Source organism: Lolium perenne, chromosome 5 (genome assembly GCF_019359855.2).
Source record: "Lolium perenne isolate Kyuss_39 chromosome 5, Kyuss_2.0, whole genome shotgun sequence".
NCBI classification, from domain to species: domain Eukaryota; kingdom Viridiplantae; phylum Streptophyta; class Magnoliopsida; order Poales; family Poaceae; genus Lolium; species Lolium perenne.
This window is the reverse complement of record NC_067248.2, coordinates 177,139,095-177,161,291: the sequence shown is the minus strand read 5'-3', so window position 1 is coordinate 177,161,291 and position 22,197 is coordinate 177,139,095. Positions and strand designations below refer to the sequence as shown.

Here is a 22,197-nt window from a genome sequence, read left to right as displayed (position 1 = left end):
AAATGAGCACGATTGTATTTGTCGGAGGTGCTGTGTTGTGTGCTAGATTTTGGTACTCGCTCCATTTCATAGTTCTGAGAATCTAGTAGAGTGATGTTCACCTTATGCCGGCTGGTATTTTCGCCCACCAAGGTTGTCATATCCATTGATTCATACCATTTACCTCTCCAACGAAGCAATTAGTTATGACGTTGTAGTTGTATAGTGAACACCGACCATCCATGGTAAACTGCTTTGATGTCTAGAGCATAGAAAAACAAAATTACATTTTGCAAAGTACAGTCCTGGTTTCCTTTTGAAATTCTTTCGTCATAGCATGATTCAACAGGAATTTCACTACTGCAGGGTAAAACAAGCATTTCTTCAGACCCTTTACATGATTCACTCCTGGTGCTCTGCCAGCATGCAACATGTAACAAGATTTCATTTTAGTTACGCATGAATAACAAAGGAAAGTTCTTCATAAATAATGCTATGTAGCCACCCTTTAGAAAATCATTGTGCGTGCACTCAAGTCAGTTCACCCTGGTGCCACTGAGGAATATTACTGTCATTTTCTTTTAACACAGGTGTATTTTTACAGAACACAATAAAAGTGAAATATCAGAAGAATGGAGACACTGGTATAATGTAAGTGATATTCATCCGACGCACTCCATAGCTTGATGCTAATTGCATCAACTTCCAGACTGACTTCTAAAAAGACAGGAAATCAGCTAAGCAAACACTCGCTAACTAGATAGAGTAGACAATATTATGTAACTGGGCTATCGTTGGTTCTGACCGCAAACTGTTCCAACTTGCCCTAACTAATAAGGTAATGGATATTTTGTCCTGATCTTAAATCTTAAGGAAGAATGATAGGTCTGTGAGACAATGACCGCATGAATCCCCATCACTAGTCATTAGTGGTTGATGAAACCGAGACTATATACTTGAGCTATCCTTTGTGCTGGAAGCATAGTAAACTTATTCAGGTTGCTACTGTAGCCAATACACTAATGGAACATATACAGTTGTACATCATATAGTACATAAAAGACCATTTTTACTCTATTTACTGCCATTGCTCAAAATAAGTATACAACAGAAAAGATAACCAGAAAGAGTGACCAACTATAAGGCTAAGATATAAACATGCACCCCCAGTGACAAATAACGAGCGCATCCAACCAGATAAAATTGCAGCATAAGTGTTAGCATGTCTTTTCTAGTACACACTAGCCAGAACTGAGAATCATCATAGCTACACGAGGAATATACATATTCCTGCTACCACAATATATTCAACTAATAAGAACAGGATGATCAAAGATAGACATGGCATTGCAAGAGGATTCGAGCTCATCAATCCCATTATTGTGTCCCTAGCGCAATCGGGTTTTCTTGTGAGCACCAGGATTTATGGTAGTAGATTTTTCAAGTGCTTTCTTGATCCTACTCCGCACTTCAACCAAGAGATTCGGAAAGCTCTGTATCAAACGGATGTACTCATCAGATATCGTAACCATCTTATAATTGTCACCATCAGCGAGGAAATCAAGGCATGCAGCTTTGAGTTTGGGGCAGACGTGGTCCTCAGCCAGCTCCAACATTGAGATAACACTGTCTACGGTGATACCATTGCCCGATAGCTTGTCCTCACAAATCTTTTTCAGCCCCTCTACCCCGTATCTGTCAGCGGCTACAAGCAGGTGCTGGTATTGTGGCATGGTGGAACAGACATCCTTCACAGCAACATCAGACAGTGAACCATGATAAATGTAATGGAGCATACATCTGAAGGTAGAGGCCTCCATGTCTTGGACGGTTATAGAAGTCATCTTGCTTTCAGCCATCGGGCCATAGAGCTGTGCTCTAAAGACCGGTGACCGGGTCGCGAGCACCAGGCGATGTGCGCTGAAGCTCTCCCCACCGACATGGAAGGAAACATCAGTAAGGTCTTCTTTGTCTGACATAATGGCCAGGTCATGACCTAGATCCGGGAGCTCCTCCTTTACCGATGAAGCTTGAGGTTTCCGGTCGATGTGCACAGAGCACAGCACCACAAAATAGTTGTCCACCAAACAGTTGGCCTTGACATCGTCCCAGGCTGCAATCATTGCGTAATAGCCTTCCCAGCTCGCAGTTTCTCTGCCCACCGAAGTCACCGGTGAGCCGGTCTTGTCGAGTAAAACCATGCGTATAGACACCTTGGCGGCGGTGCCCCCCAGAGCATAGTCAAGCGGCCCTGTCAATGCGAGCGTGATTGTTGGGTCCGAGCTCCCAGCAAATATGTAATACGCAGTGCAGTTGCGTCCACCAACGTTGATCTTCATATCTCCAAATAAGTCATCGGCGGGATGAATATCCTCAGGCGACGAGAGCCATACTCGTAAATGGAAGAGGCTAGTGTCTTTCCCAGGGACGATTTCGCAACCGGATCGCCTACCTTCGGCCATGATGAATCCTCAATGCTTCGACCTCGACCTCGACCGATTCGGATTGGCGGCGGCGGCAGCAGCGGCGGCAGCGGCGAGCGAATCTGTCGTCTGCCCTTGCTTGTGGAAAATTAGGGATAGGAAGGGGATCTAGGAGATGTTTGGGAGAACTGCATTTAGGAGATGTCTTTGACTTCCTGTTTCTTTAGTCGACGTCGGGCTGGGCTTTTGGAGTGTCGCGAGCAGGTCCGCGTATCTGCCTTCAGAGTTTTGGGAAAGAATTTTGGAAACGGGCCGTAAAAGTTTAGAGTTGCATTTTTTTTTTGAACAATAGAGTTGCATATTAGCATAGTTTTTTCCATTCAGAACTTCACACTGAATTTCCCTTTTTTTTAAAGGACGGTGACTTTGAATTTGAATTGCAATCTGACTGCTGGATTTCATAAAATCCTTCAACCGGATCGTGTAGATACGAGTCACCTGAATATCAATATCAGACATCAAATGCTATATAAAGCAGTGGCATTTTTATGTAGGGACAAATGGGGTGGGTGGAGGCGCAACGGTATAAAATCAACATGGTGCACTATGTTAGACCATTTCCACTCGCCTCCCTCACCCATAAGGCCCCCCAAAGCCCCCCTATAGACTTTTGTGGAGTGCTAGCGCCCAAAATCATCCTAGATGTGGCCTCTAAAATAGATTTTCAGCCGGTGCAGTCCAACTATCCATCCGGCACTCCCAAGTCAAACCCAGCAGAAAGGGAGGCTAGTAGGGGCACCGGAGCGCCGCGTATTGGCGGGAACGATGTGTGAAGAAGGCACGGGAAACGCCTGCTGGCTGTGGACCTGTCCCCCTAGTGTCGGCAGAGTCGTCTTCCTCCCCGCCTTCCGCGCCTGTCAAAGGCTGCTCGGCTTCAACGTCTGCTCGCCTTCAGCGCCTGCTCGCCTTCCGTGTCGACGGCTCGTCTTTAGCGCCTGCTCATCTTCGGCGGTGTTAATGCTTGCCAACACTCCCTCGGCGCCATATATACCCCCGCGCGAGTTCCATCGCCGTACATTCCAGCCAGCGCCCTCACCACTCCTCCTCCAAACCTTCTCCAACGCCCTAGCCGTGGACCGCCAAGAGAGAGAAGGCACCGCCGCCAACGGCTTCGGCCATCGATGGCTTCAAGTCACCGAGGCGTACGCCCTCTAGAACACGCGGTACCCCGTCCCACCTAACATGCGCTTTCTGGGGGGGTGGGCGCTCAGTCGCGGTGGCCCGCCGGTCCCGTCGGTTCCGACGGGGACGGAGCGCCGTGGCGATATACGACCACTACTGGGAGCGCCTAACGCCGGAGGAGCGGAACAACCTGCGGTGCTCATCGGACAACGACCACGCATGGACGACGTTCTTCCAGCGCGAGCGCGAAGACCGCATCGCTTCCTACAACGGCAGCGGCGATTGATCCGCCGACGAACAACAACGCCAGTGGACGGCGGATGTGGTGGAGCGCGCCCGGGAGGACCCTCGCGTGGGTCCTCGGCTACATCACCGACGGGAACGAACCGCCACCGCAAATTCCGCCATGGAAACTGAAGCTGGCGGCCCCGCACGGCAAAGGAAAAGTTCAAGAGAGAGCGCACCCTCTTTTTTTGATTTTTTTATATCTCTTAAATTATACAGTACAATATTTCGATTTGATTTTTTGCAAGTCAATAATAACTAATAGAACGGGATAAAAATAATCAGATTTTTTACAATTTAAATTTCAATTTATTTTGAAATTTAAAATAAATTCTTGAAAAAATATATTTAATGATATAAAAAAATCCTAAATATGTTTCCCACGTTCTAGTTGTTATGTTTAAGTGATTTGCAAATTTTTAACTTCAAATATTTTTTGGTGTGAGAGATACAAAAATGAGAAGTTTGTTTGGGATGAAAAAAAGAGCTAGCACGGATCTTGATGCAGTTTAGACGACCCAGATACGGTTGCACACCTGAGCACCTGCTCTGAAAGTTCTCTCTCCTATATGAAACTACGGTGTACAACAATATATGTTTTGTTAGTGTTTTGGCTACAGAAGCAACCTGAACAAGTTTGCTATGCTTCGAGAACAAAGGATGGCTCAAGTTTTCTTGGTGATTTAGATCTCGTAGCAGCGGTACGTAAGTGGGGGAAAAACACAGGAGAAGCTCAAAGTCTGACCCTTCAGGGTGAAAATCCAAGTTTTGTCCTTAATTAATTGTGCCTGACAATGGCCTTATTGAAAGCATTATTTTGAGATTGTGGAACGGATGTGATTCGATGGTGCGCACCCGTGTTTTTACCGACCGTTTGCTTTCAGGAGGGAGCGGCGTTGCCATCTTGGGACATGTCTTGTACGTTTCATGCTGAAGGCGGAGGCGGAGAATGTCATGGAAGCCGAGATCTGAGGACTAATAATGATGGTTCGAGTCTTTGCATCGATGAGGAATTTGCTTGACGATTTAGGACTCGTAGTAGTTGTATGCAAGTGGGGGCAACAATATAGAAGAAATTCAAAGTCATGGCTTTCAGGGTGAAAATTTAAAGTCTAGCCTTAATTGGTTGTGTCTGATAATGATTGAAGGCATTATTTTGAGAGTGTGAACTTTCTTCAGGGAGAAAACATATGATCTATGATCGGGCAACTATTTTCTTCTTGGAGGCATCGTTTTGAAGAATTTAGAGTTCAAGTATTGTTTTGGTACTGTTTGTCCTACTAATACATGGCATAGATCACTCAAGCGACTTTTTTTTAGCCTTTTTTCAGGTTCTGTCCATTTGTAGTGTCATTAGTGTATTGCGTTGTTGCTGGATGTAATTCATAACTTCAGGACTAGGGTTCAGATTCAAAGTCACCATGTTTTTTTCAGTAAAAGAGGAACACAACTCTGTTATTTTGCGTCCCGTTTCCGAATAGAATTCAGCACGCAGCAACGCCCCTGCCTATCTAAATACCGAGACGTGCGCGTGCCTTAAGAAGGAAACGAGAAAGAACCTACCGAGTTCACACCTTAGCTAGCCGACTAGACGGACTGCAATCGTACTCGACGGTCGACGCAAGCCGGCTCTTCCGCCTTCATAACGGCGCGCCGCAGCTTGCAACAGATCACAAATCGCAAGGCTGCCGCATATCACAAATCGCCGATCGCTGCCGGGTTAAACCGAACGAGGTCAAACCATCGAGCTGTTAATCATGGCCGGAGGCGAGTCATCAGATTGCCACATCGTTCCTACAAGAGACAGTCACATCTTCCGTTTCCGGGTGAGGCTCCCGTCGCCAGATGATTGTCTACGATCTAGCTCAACCACCGTGGTTGCTGGACGCAAATACGTAGCAGGCTACCACACCGCACCCATGAACACCCACATCAAGTTCAGCCTCACTAATGTTTCGCAATACCCCGTTCCGGAAGCCGCTGCCAAGCTCTCCACACACATGGTTTTGCTCGACAAGACTGGCTCACCGGCACCTTCGATGGGGATAGGGAAAACCTTTGGCATGTCTATCCGTGGGTTCATGGTAAGAGGTTACTCTCTGAAAGCAGAGAGAGGCGACATCAAGGCAAACTGCATGGTGGACAAGGACAACAACTTCGACGTGTTGTGTTCCGTCGACATAGAGTGGACACCTCCGGCTTCACCGTTGGAGGGGAAGCTCCTAGATTTAGGTCATGATCTGGCCATTATGTCGGACAACCAAGAACACACCGACGTTTCCTTCGATGTCGCTGGGGAGACCTTCAGCGCGCATCGCGTGGTGCTCGCCGCCCGATCGCCCGTCTTTAAAGCGGAGCTCTATGGCCCAATGGCTGAAAGCAAGATGGCCTCTATCACCATTGAAGAGATGGAACCCACTACCTTCAGATCTATGCTACATTACTTGTACCATGGCTCGCTCCCTGATGCTGGCAAGACAAATGTTTGTTTCCGCATGCTAGAATACCAGCACCTGCTTATAGCTGCTGATAGGTACGGGATTGAGAGGCTAAAGAAGATCTGTGAGCACAAGCTGTCTGGTAATGGTATCACCATAGACAATGTGGTCTCGATGTTGGAGCTGGCGGAGGACCATGTCTGCACCAAACTCAAAGCTAGGTGCTTTGATTTCCTTGCTGATGGTGAGAATTTCATGAAGGTTGCGACATCTGGTGAGTACATCAGTTTGATGCAGAGCTTTCCGAATCTTTTGGATGAACTGCGGAATGCAATCAAGATAGTGCGTGAAAAGCCGAGTATGTTGGAAACTTCTGCTCACAAGAAAGCCCGATTGTGTTAGTCAAACAATGGATTGACAGAGTAGTGATAGCAGAAATGTATAGTCGGTCAATTCGAAATCTATTACAAGGGCATGCATATGATGCAGCTGAGGTATGTTTGTTCTGAAAGCAAGCAAAATATTGCAACTTCCAGCTAGTACGCTGTTGGATACTCAGGCAGGCAATGAAAGCATATATAACCACTGAGAGTCACTACGGGTCGATTAACATGAGGTGATGAGGGTATGTACTTGAGCTATCCTTCGCACTGCAAGCATAGCAAATTGTTCCAACATGCTCTGGTTAATACAGTAATTTAGTGTAGTTGATGGTTATAGAAATATACAAGACATGCAAAACGATTTTTACTAAGCTGCTGTCACTGCTCGAAACAAATAGAAAAGATTACCATAAAAAGTGACTAGCACACCAACTAGATATTAACACCAAATAAAAATACAATTAATTGCAACATAAGTGTTTGTCAAGTATTTTCTAGCACACCAACTAGAAGCTACACCAGGAATACATTTTCTTGGTCAGCTCCTATTATCGGATACAAGTCAGTTAAAATTCAAATGCAACTAGGACGAATTTATCTAGCACCAACTCTTCCTCCAATATTCCACCTTTTCTCATGTTAAAAAAAATATAATATATGTATTTTTTTTTGAGAAATCATTGCATTAAGTGAAAGAGGGAAAACACGCAGGCATTACAGGTTTCGGGGGTTACAACCATCGTCGTCTCAACCCTAAAACCTCAAGAACCGCCCGACCACCCCACAGTTCAATATCTGTCTTTGAAAAAGACAATACTCCCTCAGATCCATGATAAATGTTAGGATTTTAGTTCAAATTAGCTCAATTTGAATTAAACCTCTGACACATATTATTGATCGGAGTGAGTAGTAATATTCCACAACAGTGCAACACACTGGCGGAGGCAGGGGGCAGCCCCCCCACCCCACATGCAGAAACTTTTTTTACTACCCCTACAAAATGTTGACTTTCTTCTCTACATCGTATCATCCTTGTTCAATCGGTACCAAGAGATCTCCACGTCGAATCTCGGAACCCCGCCTGCAGCGCCGCTACCGCTGCCCTTGAGCGAGATCAACCCTTTTCCTGACCTGAGTCGCGCCGCTCGCCGGAGCACCACTCTGATGCCCACCAAATTCAGCCTCCACTATGTAGATAATACAAGGATCAATACATACCCATGGCAAGATACGGGTTCCAACAAGAAAGAGAAAACATATACCTGCTTCTACGAGCCAATGGCACAGGTAATCCAACATATACCTGTGAGCAAGCATGGAGGAGACGATTATGCCGTTTGGGAGCACACAAAGCTTGAACAGTATACGGTCAGGTCTGCGTATCGGCTGCCCCGGACTGAACGTTTTCTGTCTAAACGAGGAGCTGGGCGTGGTGATAGCTCCGATATGGCGCGTCAGGAGGAGTGGAAATCTAATTGGGCCATCACTTGCCTAGACAAGATGAAGATTGTCCTATGGCGATTGGCGCACGATTGTCTACCCACTAGCGTTCAGCTTCAGAGGCATCATATTCCAGTGGAGGACAACTGTGTGTTCTATGGACGATCGGAAACGGTGGAGCATTTGTTCCTCTTTTGTCCTTTTGCTTCTGCTGTGTGGTCAGCGGGGAAAGAATTTACACCGATCTGTTTGGACAAAGGTTCCTTCTCCTGCATGAAATCTTAGCTCTTCCAGTTTATTGAGAGAGCTTCGAAGCTTCAAGCCACAACCATGACGGTCACGTGTTGACATATTTGGGAGGCACGTAATGACGCGCGCGACATGGTGTTGAGATTTTATCTCCGAAAAGAATTGCTGGCAGAATAGCAACTTATGTAGAAAATATTCAGCAACACTACTTCAAAACCCCGAAGGCTACAAGGTCTGATTCCTCTTCATCAGCTCGTTGGAGTCCGCCACCGGCCGGGAAGGTTTGTGTGAATGTGGATGCTGCAATTTTCAAGGATGAGAACCGCTATGGATGGGGTGCGGTGGTTCGTGGTCTCATAGGTTATGTCAAGCTCACGTGCAATGAAGGGACAAGCAGTATGGTTTCACCTGAATTGGCTGAAGCACTGGCTATACGCAGTGCGCTGGATCACTCGAGACAATGGTTTCCTTTGCATTGTTCTTGCCTCTGACTGCCTTTCGGTGATACAGAAAGTTTCGTCTAAAACGAGGGATCGTTCTCAGGTTGACTCTGTCGTCTCGTCGGCGACATCAAACGTCTTGCTACAGAGTTCGACAGCTGTGTGTTCCAACATGTGAGATGCAAGATCAATGGTGTGGCGCATAAACTAGCTCGGAGTAGTGGGGAGTGTGTTTGTAATCTTTCCTTTGATGTTGTTCAGGAGTATATTCGGGTAGAACTTTGTAATGATGTTGATTAATCAATAAAGCGCCAAGTTTCTGTCAAAAAAAAAACAAGAAAGAGAAACCACTCACCGCGGTTTTTCGGCCCATCCAAACCTCCACTCACGTTCCGGCCGCCGCGCAGTAACTCCGATCGGCGCAGCTAGCTCGCCGTATAATGGACTCGATCGCTTGTTGGCGCCAGAAAAGAAACTTATCTAAGTAGACAAAGACAGGGACGAAGATGTAGGTGGATTTATGGATAGATAGATTCAACAAACAAAGCACACATAAAGCATCGTGAATTACCGGGCCACCATGCATGATCCAAACGCAGGATGAAGCGGAGATTGATCGATGATGGAGTAAACTCTCTCCTCTCCTCTCCGGGCAAGAGGCAAAGTCTAAGTCACACGCGACGCACGCGTTGGCTGCACCCACTTCATATTTATAGATGTTTTCGTTGAAATCTCGAAAAATTGGCGCCCCTAATCCCTCCCACTATTTTTTCGATTTTCAAAGGATGGATGTGTAGCAGTCGCTCACGGGAAGGAGATGAGGGGTGCCTGGGAGGGGATGTATGGCCGTGATGCATCATTGACTTGGATGTGTGACATTAGAGGTAGCTGAAAATGAAAGGCGACCGATTTTTGTTTGTGAAAAGGTGCCACTTGAAAATTATCTATTGGAATTTACACTATAATCCAAAATTATATACAATTATGAGGATCATATACTAAAAGGGATGTGTTTTTACCCTTCCTCTTGGGTTTTCATTCGAAAACCTGTTACGTTGACCGGACCTTCTGACGTATACCCATAGCTTTCCATCAAAAGCATTGATTCAACTCAAATTTAATAATTATTTATGTTAGTATAGGTAACGGTGACATGGATAAACTAAAACTAGGCCTAGTTATTAGAAGAGTTGGATCAGCGACCTCAAATTGGGAGTTTCGGTATATGTCCAAAATCTTCGTGTTTTTTTTTTTCGATAAAGGGCGCTTTATTATTACTCATGTTTAAGCAATACACCCGGTCTCTGCATAACAGGATGCACACAGCCGCTAAAAATTCCAGTTGAAGAAACGAAGCAGAGAAAGAGAACACACGAGTACTATGTCTGATAAAAACAAAAAACTAGACCGTAGGAGGTAAAATCCTTCTACTATGCAGCCACCCATGTTGGGTAATAAAATCTTTCGCCGTTTCCTCCAAGCGTGAAGACACCACCGTAAATAGGTCGCGGTCCTCCAAACGCTGAAGAGACGACCATGAACGGAGCAACGCCGTACATCGGTAAATGACCTGCATAAGAGAAGAATTTTTATTATCAAAAACCTTGCCATTTCTACATAGCCATAGCGACCATAAAACTGCTATCGCTCCCACTCTGATAAGAACTTTGAACCTAGCATCTACTCCGTTTAGCCAATTGCCAAATATATTTGCAACGCTTTTTGGAGGATATAAGGTGGAACCTATCTGAATGATTGACCATATAGATCTAGCGAACTGGCATTGGAAGAACAAGTGTTTTATTGTTTCCTCCTCGTGACAGAAAACGCACTTAGTACACCCATGCCAGTTACGCTTTGCAAGATTATCTTTAGTAAGAATTACACCTCGACGAAGGTACCAAGAAAAGACCTTAGTTTTTAGTGGTATCTTCATCTTCCAAATGGATTTATTATTAAAAACCGGTTGAATAGGTTCAATTAAAGCTGAGTACATAGAACTAACAGAGAAAACCCCGTTTTTTGTAAGATTCCAACGAAACTCATCTGATCCTTGTTGCAGTTGGACAGAAGCTAATCTCAGTATTAGCTCATTCCAAGAGTTCAACCGAGGGCCAACGAGATCACGTCTGAATGTTACTGACGGTGGTGATGTTGCCATCACCTTCTGTATAGTATCATGCTTATGTCTCACAATATTGAACAAGGCTGGATATTGTTCACGGAGGGTGGTTGTTCCCAACCATATATCCTCCCAGAACCTTATCTCAGACCCATCTCTAATGGAGAAAGAGCCATGTGGGAAGAAGTATTTCTTAGTAGCCATTATGCCTGCCCAAAAATGCGAATCTCCTGGTTTCCAACTAACCTGAGATATAGCCTTTGAGCCAACATACTTCCTCCGCAGCAAATTCTGCCATACACCATCCTCGGTTAACAACCTAGCTAGCCATTTACCTAGCAAAGCTCTGTTCTTAACCTCTAGATCATGGATGCCGAGTCCACCTTGATCCTTAGGACGGCAAACAACACTCCATTTTGTCAGCCGGTATTTTTTCTTCTCACTATCTCCTTGCCAAAAGAACCTAGATCGGAAATAGTCCAATCTATGAAGGACTCCCTTAGGCAATTGGAAGAAGGAAATCATATACAGTACCAGATTTGTGAGTACTGAGTTAATGAGAACCAATCTTCCACCGAGAGATAGTAATTTACCTTTCCAACTACTAAGTCGTTTCTGAAGTCTTTCCTCAACGAGTTTCCATTCAGCAAGTGTGAGTCTCCGATGGTGAACCGGAATGCCCAAATAGCTAATCGGAAAGCTGCCTAACCCACATCCGAATAGTTCGGCATACAGGTTTGCCTCGTCTTGGGCTTCGCCAAAGCAAAACAATTCGCTTTTATGGAAATTTATTTTAAGACCTGACAGTTGCTCGAACGCTGACAAAATTAATTTCAGGTTTGTAGCCTTCTGTAGGTCATGATCCATAAACAGAATTGTGTCATCGGCGTACTGAAGAATTGATAAACCTCCCTCAACTAAGTGAGGTACCACTCCTTCAATCTGACCATCAACTTTAGCACGCTCAATTAAAATTGCCAACATGTCCGCCACAATGTTGAATAACATTGGAGATAGCGGATCACCTTGTCGTAAACCTTTTTTTGTTTGAAAGTATCGACCAATATCATCATTTACTTTGATGGCGACACTTCCACCAAAAACAAAGTTATTAATTAACGCGCGCCACTCCTCTGAAAAACCTTTCATACGGAGTGTTTGTTGAAGAAACGACCATTTGACTTTATCATAGGCTTTTTCAAAGTCAATTTTAAGGATCACTCCATTTAACTTTTTGCGGTGTAACTCATGGATTGTTTCATGCAGTGTAACGACTCCATCGAGGATATATCGTCCTTGCATAAAAGCAGTCTGAGTAGGTCGCACCACATGATCAGCCACCGAATTAAGTCTAATAGTAGCAACCTTGGTAAAAATTTTGAAGCATACATTTAAAAGACATATTGGTCTGTACTGTTGGATCCTTTCCGCATCATTTACTTTAGGGAGCAAAATTATTTCCCCAAAGTTGATTCGGAAAAGGTCCAATTGTCCCGCATGGAGCTCAACAAATAAATCCATCAGGTCTTTCTTAATGAAATCCCAGAAGTTCTGGTAGAACTCGGCTGGAAATCCATCAGGACCTGGCGCTTTATTAAGCTCCATTTGGAAGACCGCTTTTCTCACTTCCTCTTCGGTGTAAGGATTTGTAAGAAGAGCGTTTTCTTGCGGAGACACCTGAGGGATATCATCAATCCTAGATTCATCTAAGGATATAGATGATTCCTCCGGTGCACCAAATAAGCTTTTATAATATGAAGTAATATAGGACTTAAGCTGCTCATGGCCCTCAATCAGACCCTCATCTTGCGACAGAGAATGAATGCGTTTCTTCCTGTGTCGACCATTGGCCACACTATGGAAGTATCTCGTATTCGAATCTCCTTGAAGAATGAATTGGGCTTTTGACCTTTGGTACCATTTGAGTTCCTCTTCTCTCAGTAGTCCAGCTAACTTCGCATTATATTGACTTTTAAGTTCAATTTCTTGCGTAGTGAGTGGGCGTACTTCGGCTATTGCCTCTAAATCATCAATTGATGAAGAGAGAAAGAGTTTCTCCTGCTTAAGCTGCCCAGCCAAGTGTCTCGCCCATCCACCAAGGTACCTCCGAACCGATCGGAGTTTGTTATTCCACCTTTGGATGGGGGTAGACCCTGCGACCGGCTGCTCCCATACCTTCTTAACCATGTCTGAGAATCCATCCCTAAGCAACCATCCAAGTTCAAATTTGAACGGTCGACGTCGCTGAGGCGATGGTATTCCAGTGGAAAGAAGAATAGGAGCATGATCCGATAAAGACGCAATTCTAGGTAGAACCCGAACCGAGACGAAAGGGAATTTCTGTTCCCAGTCCGAATCCATGAGAACGCGATCTAACTTCTCGTAAGTAGGTTCAGGGAGACTGTTAGCCCAAGTGAAGTGTCTACCAACCGTTGCCACTTCTCTTAAGTCCAAACTGTCTATAACAGCGTTGAACAGAAAAGGCCAATGGTTGTCGAATCTTCCTTTGCTCTTTTCATGAGGGTATCGCAGCAAATTAAAATCCCCTCCTATAACAATAGGATACGGATTATCTTTCGCTAGATTAACCAACTCACGAAGAAAAGCAGGCTTAAAGTTATCCTGTGCGGCCCCGTAAACAGAAACCAAGCTCCAAATGAAATTATCCGACTTATTCCGAATGTGAAGTTTAATGTGAAAATCACCCCCCGAATTATCGAGAATTTCCATGGTTGAAGATCGGACTCCTATCAATAAGCCGCCAGAACGCCCCCTAGGTGGACGGGATACCCAATCAAAATCTTCCCCGCCTGAAAGGCGATTTAGAAAATTCGTTGAGTAATTCCGTTTACCTGTCTCGGAAATGGCCACAAAATCTAAAACATAGTCTCTGATGGATTCCGCGATGTGTAAGTGTTTAGCCAAGTCTTGAAGACCTCTGCTATTCTTAAACATGCCATTCATTTAGAAACTGTTGTAGATTTTGTCATCCTAGCCTTTTTATTAGGCCAAGCGTTCCTTTTGATTTGGGAGGCTCTAGATTTGCGATTTGTTGCTTGTAGTTCAAAACAAGAACCAAGCATCGCGTCATCCGTACCAACCTCTAAAACCTCTCCAACAAGTTGTGTGAGAAGCTGGCCATCCGTAATGGCGTACGCTTCGTCATCATCAACAGTAGTCGGAGAGGGAGAAGACTTAGTTCCAGACATAGGAGTGACTTTTAATCTATCAAACTCCAAATGTTTTAGAACTTTAGTCGAAACTGAAATAGCATGTAAAGAAGACCCCAGGGAAACGCCAACACTATTGAGTTTGGCGGAAACCTGAGGTGTTGAAAAAGACAAGAAAGAAGTAGAACAAGTATCCATACCCTTAGCATCGAGGTTAGCCGCAGCTTTACGCCGCATTGCCTTGGTCATGGAGTCCTCATCCGTGGCTGCCGCGCCATCCGCAGAAACACCATGGCGTGCACTCCTCCGAGTCGGAGTCTGCACGCCGGCGTTGGAGACAGTGGCGTTTTTAGAGGAGGGTAAAGGCGACGCAGGCCCCTCCTCTAAAACAACACCCACCTCCAAAGCCGATGCCGAGGGAACGGAAGTCGAAGTAGGCCGTCCCCCCAGCCCAGCATGTGCAGCCAACGAGGAAGGCACCGCGGCAGCGGGAGCAGCGGTCGGCCCCGACTGCCCCCGTGCCACGCCCGGCGCGTCGGCCTGCCCATTGGGCGAGCGTGCGCTGGTGGGCGACGACGCCCGGCCTTGGACTGCAGCATCCACGGGCGACCCAGCAGCATCCCTAGTCCGCCGACCAGGGTGCAGCTTGGCAGCGGACGCCGCTGCCACGTCGCCATGCGACATCGCGTCGCGCTGCACCGCCGGCGTCCGAGTCAGCTGCAGCCCAGCCGGACTCGCTGGTGAAGCCACCGCAACGGGCATGGCGTCGGTCTGCGGGTGAAGGGGAGCAGGGGCGTCCAACCGAACACCGCACGGAGACCTGGCGGCAACGCCTCCGGTAGCTGAGCCCGAAACAGCTCCAACGGGCTCCACAGAAGGCGACCTCGAAGCCGCCCTCCTAGCGGCAGCCGGCGTCGTGCGACGGAGAGTACAAACACGTCCACGAGCAGGTCTATCGGACCTCGGAGAAAGCGAATCCCCCAGCAGCGAAGCGGTCGCTCCCATGGACAGCATCCTCGATCCCCGAGCCTCAAGAGTAGGACTAGTCCGCCGCAGCCTGTCGACTATCTCCTTAGCCTTGGGAGTTTGAGGGTTCGGATTGAAAGGAGTGAGGGCCATCACAGCCGGCACAGAGCGAGTACCAACGGAGGTCTGATTCCCTCCTCCGCCCACCTCCCCAAAAGGCTCCACCAAAGTAGACGGTCCAGCGCGGGCGTCCGATGTATCCATAGCATCATCATCCCCAGCGTCATTTCCATCACCATCATCATCTGCGTCATCCTTCTTAATCCATATCAAAGGAACAAAATCAGGCTCTGGTACATAGTCCTCGGGCTCTCTACGGAACCGAAACTCGAAGGCCTTGAGCTTAACCACTACATCAGACTTGATGATCTTCCCAGAATCTGAAATCTTCCAAAATCTTCGTGTGGGACAACCTTTGTATGAAGCAAGTGTCAATTTAAAATCGTGTTCTTGATTTTCATATTACCTGGAAGCGGTGATCGTGGGCAGTGGCTGTCAGGGTGTGTCATGGTCGTTGTGACGAGCTATAGAGGGTAACTTGCGGCGTGGAGAGAGAAAGGTCAGACTGGAGGGTAACTTTGCCGTTTTCTATGAATTCGCAAAAAAAAAAACGTAGCCTGACTGGAGGTCTAGAGTTCAGATCCTAATTCACCATGATTTTTTTTAGGTATAAAAGAGGAATCAAAATCAGGATCTGCTTGGGAGTAGTATACGAACATAACTCTGTTCTTGTGCGTCCCGTTTCCGAATAGAACTCATCAAGTACGCAGCAACCCCCGCCTTTCTAATTCCAGAGACGTTCGCGTGCCTTCACAAGGAAAGCAGAAAGAACCTACCCAAGTCCGCACTGCAATCCTACTCGTCGCAAGCCGGATCTTCCGCCTTCATAACGGCGCGCTGCAGCCTTCCACAGATCCGCTCGCTGCCTCATATCTATCACAAATCGCCAATCGCTAGCTGCCTGCGGGGTCCCAGGTCAAATCGAGAGAGCTGAAACCATCGATCGAGCTGCTAACCATGGCCGGAGGCGAGACATTCGATTGCAACATCGTCCCGACAAGAGAAAATCATATCTTTCGTTTCCGGGTAAGGTTCCCATTGCCAGATGGTTGGGTACGAAAGAGCTCAACTACCGCCGTCGCCAGACGCAAATGCACTGCATTTTACGATACTGTACGGATGAGCACCTATGTCAGGTTCGGTCTCAACTGCATCATGGGAGCCAACAAGCTGTCCATGGTTTTCCTCGACAAGACTGGCTCGCCGGCGCCTTCGGTCGGGACAGGGGCAACAACAATGGACGTCTCTGTCCGTGGGCTCATGGTAAGCTATTTTCTGGAAGCTAAGAGAGACGATATCAAGGCCAACTGCGTGGTGGACAAGGACAACTACTTCGAGTTATTGTGTTCCGTCAACATACACTGGAGTCCTTCACCGTTGGAGGAGGAGGAGCTTATCCCGGATTTAGGTCATGATCTCGCCATCATGTCGGAATACATTGACGTTTCCTTTGACGTTGCAGGGGAGACCTTCAGCGCGCATCGCCTGGTGCTCGCGGCCCGATCGCCCGTCTTCAAAGCAGAGCTCTATGGCCCGATGGCTGAAGGCAAGCTGACCTCTATCACCATCCAAGACATGCAGGTCTCTACATTCAGGTCGATGCTGCATTACTTGTACCATGGCTCGCTCCCCAGTGCTGGCAAGATGGGTGTTTGTTTTACCACTGCAGAATACCAACACCTGCTTATAGCTGCCGATAGGTACGGGGTAGAGAGGCTAATGAAGATCTGCGAGAACAAGCTGTGTGCTCAAGGTATCACCATGGACAATGTGATCTCGATGCTGGAGCTCGCGGAGGACCACGTCTGCTCGAAACTCAAAGCTAGGTGCCTTGAGTTCCTCGATGATGCTGACAATTTTAAGATGGTTGCACTATCTGATGAGTACATCCATTTGGTGCAGAGCTTTCCAAATCTCTTTGCTGAATTGCGGAGTCGGATCAAGAAAGCACATGAAAAACCTGCCATCATGGAACCTGATTCTCACAAAAAGACCCGGTTGTGTTAGGCAATATGGTGGGATCGATGAATTCAAATCCACTTAGAAGGCATGTCTATCGTGATCATCCTGTTCTTAGGAGTTGCTGAAATATTACTTATGCTGCCGTGTGGTATCCGGATGTGTGCTCTCTTAATTTTTCATTAGGTTCCTGTTTGTGTCTTAGCATTTTATTTGATCACTCTATCTTTCCGGTAATCTTGTCCATTAATTCTGAGCAATGGCAGCAAATAGAGTGAAAATGCTGTTGCATGGACTAGAAGATGCTATATATAGACATGTTTCATTAATGTACGAGCCACAGCAGCCACTTGAATACTAGTTTGCTATGATTGCAGTACAAAAGATAGCTCAAGTATACACTCTCAATTTCATCAACCTTTTTTATGTTTGAGATGGAACACAAGATTCCATTAACCATGAGACTCAGCACTAGCGTTGCTCACCAGACTAGTACATCAGTTGATAGCGAGTCCCGGCCGGCCATAGCAGTTCCATGTACTGCCGGCTCGCACCATAGGCTCCATGCAAATGTGTTTGGTTTTGACCATCCGTAAAACTGTAGTTTTCATGCGAGTTATCTGTCCCGGCTGCTACTGCGTAGTTCCGTGCCGGGGCCTCCCCTCCACCCATGATGGGTGCCGTCAAACGTGCCTTTTGCATAATGATCACGGTCTTGGCAAAACTGTAACTTGGTAAAAAAAGTGAAAGAGTATCTTCCGACACTACCAAACTTGCTTGAAATAATTACGCTGTACACGGAGACGAGATTACATTCTCAACATATGATTTTTGTGCAGCCCTATGAAAGAACACTTGCATGCACTATGAGAATTAAACTTTGTTTTTTTCTAAAATTACACATTACCAATAAAATCTAGTCGGTGACAAAATTAAAAAAAATGTAGTCGGTGACACGAATTTCTGACGCAAGAGGCATCATATAATCATCTAAGGTACCCCTGTCTAACACTCTGATACTCTGATCCCTGTGTGATGTGTTTAATTGTGGATTTTTCTCTTCTCATCTTGATTACGAATCGATTCTATATCTTATTTGAATATGTGTCCTTAGTACTTCTTTTTTTAAATCCAAAAGTCACCATTATTAGTCACTCGATTTTTTTAAGGGATAGCTACCATATTTTTCAAGAGGGGTGAATGCTAGAGCCGAAGTAGTTTGTAGGCGCAATTCTAATTTGCAAGGCCCGTTTCTAAGTTTGCGCCTACAAATTAGGCCCGTTTCTAAGTTTGGCCCAACACTCAGCCCGAAACCAAGCTCACGACACTCCCAGCTCCCTCGTGTCGGCAAACCCTATTCTCAACCCAATGCGGGCGCTATCTGGCGCTCAGGACGGAGTAGGTTGGGCCAGGCCCATTAACATGGCAGTTGGTTTTCTTCCTTTTTAGGGTCCGGTTTTCTTCTATTCTGATATATTTCTCTTTTGTTTTTCTCAGTTTTTTTTGGATTTTCCTTCTTATATTCGGTCAGTTTTTTATAAAATTTTAAAAAAATATGAACTTTTTCAATTTCTAAACTTTTTCATATTTGAACTTTCTCAAATTAAAACATTTTCCAGATTCGAACCTTTTTAGATTCGAACATATTTTAATATGAATATTTTCTGATCCGATTCTTTTAAAATAGAAAAATTTAAATTTTTTAACCTTTTCACATTTGAATTTTTCAAATACAAATTTTTTCTAGATTCAAATATATTTTAAATCTGAACATTTTTAGCAAGATTTTCTAATCCAAACTTTTGAAATTTGAACATTTTTGGATTTAAACATTTTTTGATATACAAACGTTTTTCAAGTTTTATTTTTTAGATTTGAACATTATTCAATTTAAAAAACAATCTGAACTGAAATGAAAGACGGAAAGAAAAGGGAACATCACGTTTATTGGGCCGCATTTGGAGCGGCCCGGAAGGAAGAGCCTTAAGCCCTAGCCGCGACGCTTGGCTTCCGCTTAAGGCGGAGGATAGGCGCTCAGCCCTAGCCGCCTCTCCTCGTTCGTTATCGCACTCCTGTTCCGCCTCCGTCCCGTCCGCCGGCTCTTCCTCCTCCTTCCCGGGGAAAAAAATCTTATACGACCCAAAGTGGTACGACCCGACGAGCGACCCAATCACGGAGACTACACGTAGCGGCCTGTATCGTGATCTGGTACCGGAAAGAACAAGTTGAGGAAGATGTGCGGTGTCTGATGTGGTCTACCACCGTTGGTCGCATGTCTTGGGTCGTATAGGATTTCTTTCCCCTTCCCGGCGGCCGCCTTTTCCTCCTCTATTCCGTAGGAGTCGCAGCCCGTGAATCTCTATGTGAAACTCTTCCTGTCTTCCAATCCCTATATTGTTCATCACAAAGGAGGGGAGACGACATATTAGCATCCCCTCCCGACTCGCTGTTTGTCAATCTCGGGTCTTCATCATGGCCGAAGGCAAGCCATGCGATTGCGAGATCGTTCCTACAAGCGACTCTCGCGTCTTCCGTTTCCGGCTAAGGCTCTCGTCGCCCGAGGCTCCGCTTGCTACCACGCATGTACACGCGAGCACTGTCGTTGCTGGATGCAATTGCATAGCAGCTTACGCGCATCTACGCCCGAGTTCAAAAATTCAGGTCGTTCTCAGTCTCACAGTCCGGCCTCCCGTTCTGGATGGCGCTGCCAAGATCTCTACGCATATGGTTTTTCTAGACAAGACCGGCTCACCTGCTCGTTCGATGAGGATGACCGTGTTTTCTGCCCCTGGGTTAGACTCACCCTTTTATTACATGGGGAGAAGGACAACCATACTCCCTCTCCCTGGGTTAACGGAAGGAGATAGCTTGCTGATAGCAAACAGAGACGCTGTTATTGCGAACTGTGTGGTGGACAACTACTTCGTGGTGATGTGCTTCGTGGACATTGACTGGACAACTGCATCGTCGGAGGAGGAGCTCCCGGATTTAGGTCATGATCTGGCCATTATGTGGGATAATCAAGAACACACTGATGTTTCCTTCAACGTCGACGGGGAGTGCTTTTATGCGCATCGCCTGGTGCTTGCGGCCCGATCGCCGGTTTTTAAAGCAGAGCTCTATGGCCCGATGGCTGAAAGCAAGATGGCATCTATAACCATTCAAGATATGGAGGCATCAACCTTCAGATCTATGCTCCATTACATGTACCATGGTTCATTGCCTAATAATGATGGCAAGACTGATTCTTTTACTCTGGACCAGCATCTGCTTGTAGCTGCTGATAGGTACGGGTTGGTGATGCTTAAAAAGATTTGTGAGGACAAACTATGTGCCAATGGTATCAAGCTAGGCAGTGTAGTTTCATTGTTGGAGCTGGCGGAGGACCATTCCTGCTCCAAACTCAAAGCTAGGTGCTTCGATTTCCTCGCGGGTGGCGATAATTTCAAGGTGGTTGCGACATCTGGTGAGTACCTCCATTTGATGCAAACCTATCCGAATCTCCTGGTCGAAGCACGTGATAGGTTCAAGATACCACATGAAAAGCCAACCATCATGGAATCTGGTTCTCACAAGAAAGCCAGATTGTGTTAGGCATGACGAAGGAAGGGAGATATGGAAATGTTCGGTAATTCCAAGGCTGTTACGTTGGGATGCCTCCGTGCTTATTAGTTGCAGAAAAATATGTCTAGCTTCTCTATCAGGGTATCAGTTATCTTTGGATATCTAGTAAACACATGTGAACACTGTCGTATGTTGTTTTTCCCTAGCCTATCATGGTTTGAAAGCTATCTGGATTTCTATAAAAGACATGGCCAAAGTTCTACCCCAGTTGTTATGTTGTTCTTCTGGGCCTGTTCAGCTTGTCTATTTCTTTGAGGCACCGCTGAATGAAAATTCTCCTATATATATGCGCTGTATGGTAGCTTGTATATTTCTTTGAAGCACCGCTGAATGAAAATTCTCCTATATATATGCGCTGTATGGTATACTAAAGTTATATTGCAGAAAATGACCTCAGTACGTAGGCAAGCTTACAGTTCTCTTCTTTGTTAAGTCGGAAATGGTTAGTTTTTATTTTCATATTTCAGTAGAAATTGGTTTTTCTGTTGATGTCACGTGACAATACAACCAGTTTCTCGTCTCATCCTATAGAACCGTATCATTCTGAAGGGATTTCAAAAGAATGCTAGCTAGGACTGATCTAGCTCATTGAAAGGAGAGTCCTTACAATGTGTCAGGACCAGAAATTTTTCTATTTGCAGATATCCTAAAAGCCTATTTACGAAAAGCTGGCAGCGCTGCATTTGCATTCAATGAAGAGAGAATACCGACGATGGAAGACCACTCCACCCCTTCCCCACCCAATTTCGCCACGCCCGAGGCCGATGGAGCCGTTCCGCCGCCCACATCCTTCCTTGCCGCGCCGATGGCAAACCCTAGCGCCGGTCTCGTGCAGAACCTCTTCGTCGTGCCTCGGCCAAACGCGGCGACCTGAACCGCTGCAGAGCCACCAGCACTCTATGTAACCCCCAAGCGCTCGTCGTCCGTGGTTGCACCGGCGGCCCACGACAACGCAAAAGAAGGGAAAGGAGGCCACGCCCAAAAAGTCGGAGTTGACCGCGCGGTGGCTACGGCTGCCCAATTCCAGCCTCCTCCACCACCACTGCCACCGCCATAGGGGCCCTCGGCACGGGAATATGGCGCGGAGTCGTCTGCGTCCAACCTGCCCAATGATACGACCACAAGGTATAAATCAAAAATCAATCTTTTTTAGATGCATTTGACATAGATGAGTAGCAATTGATAGATCATTTTACTGCGATGTAGTGTTGATGATGACACATACTTGTCATAAATGAATGTTGGGTCCAACTACTCGCAAGAGTATACATCTCAACAAGTTGATGGTGAATATGAAGTGGATGAGGATGGTGAGGGTTTGTTCGATGTGCCGAGAGGAAGGTCGAGCAACTACACCGCCGAAGATGATGTTTTGCTTTGTAGAACATGGTGCAATGTGGGCATGGATTCGGCCACC

The 22,197-nt window shown here is 46.1% G+C and overlaps 4 protein-coding genes across 5 annotated transcripts; 3 read left to right on the top strand and 1 right to left on the bottom strand.

Moving 5' to 3' along the window:
* Positions 1-1,149: 1,149 nt before the first annotated feature.
* On the bottom strand, positions 1,150-2,582 carry LOC127300754 (BTB/POZ and MATH domain-containing protein 1-like). Of its 2 annotated transcripts, XM_051330919.1 has the most exons (2): positions 2,432-2,582; positions 1,150-2,230 (listed from the first exon to the last, which is right to left on the bottom strand). In XM_051330919.1, the coding sequence occupies exons 1-2, from the start codon at positions 2,439-2,441 to the stop codon at positions 1,368-1,370; spliced, it is 873 nt and encodes a 290-aa protein (XP_051186879.1). In that variant the 5' UTR covers positions 2,442-2,582; the 3' UTR covers positions 1,150-1,367. The 2 variants fall into 2 exon arrangements, with proteins under 2 accessions (XP_051186879.1, XP_051186878.1); XM_051330918.1 differs by having other exon boundaries at positions 1,150-2,582.
* A 3,044-nt stretch (positions 2,583-5,626) lies between these two features.
* Positions 5,627-6,709, top strand: LOC127303792 (BTB/POZ and MATH domain-containing protein 1-like). The gene has a single exon (XM_051334492.1). The coding sequence runs from the start codon at positions 5,627-5,629 to the stop codon at positions 6,707-6,709; it is 1,083 nt and encodes a 360-aa protein (XP_051190452.1).
* Positions 6,710-16,316: 9,607 nt separating this feature from the next.
* On the top strand, positions 16,317-17,204 carry LOC127303791 (BTB/POZ and MATH domain-containing protein 1-like). Its single transcript, XM_051334491.1, has one exon. The coding sequence runs from the start codon at positions 16,317-16,319 to the stop codon at positions 17,202-17,204; it is 888 nt and encodes a 295-aa protein (XP_051190451.1).
* Positions 17,205-19,628: 2,424 nt separating this feature from the next.
* LOC127303790 (BTB/POZ and MATH domain-containing protein 3-like) lies at positions 19,629-20,750 on the top strand. Its single transcript, XM_071820978.1, has one exon. The coding sequence runs from the start codon at positions 19,629-19,631 to the stop codon at positions 20,748-20,750; it is 1,122 nt and encodes a 373-aa protein (XP_071677079.1).
* Positions 20,751-22,197: the final 1,447 nt, after the last annotated feature.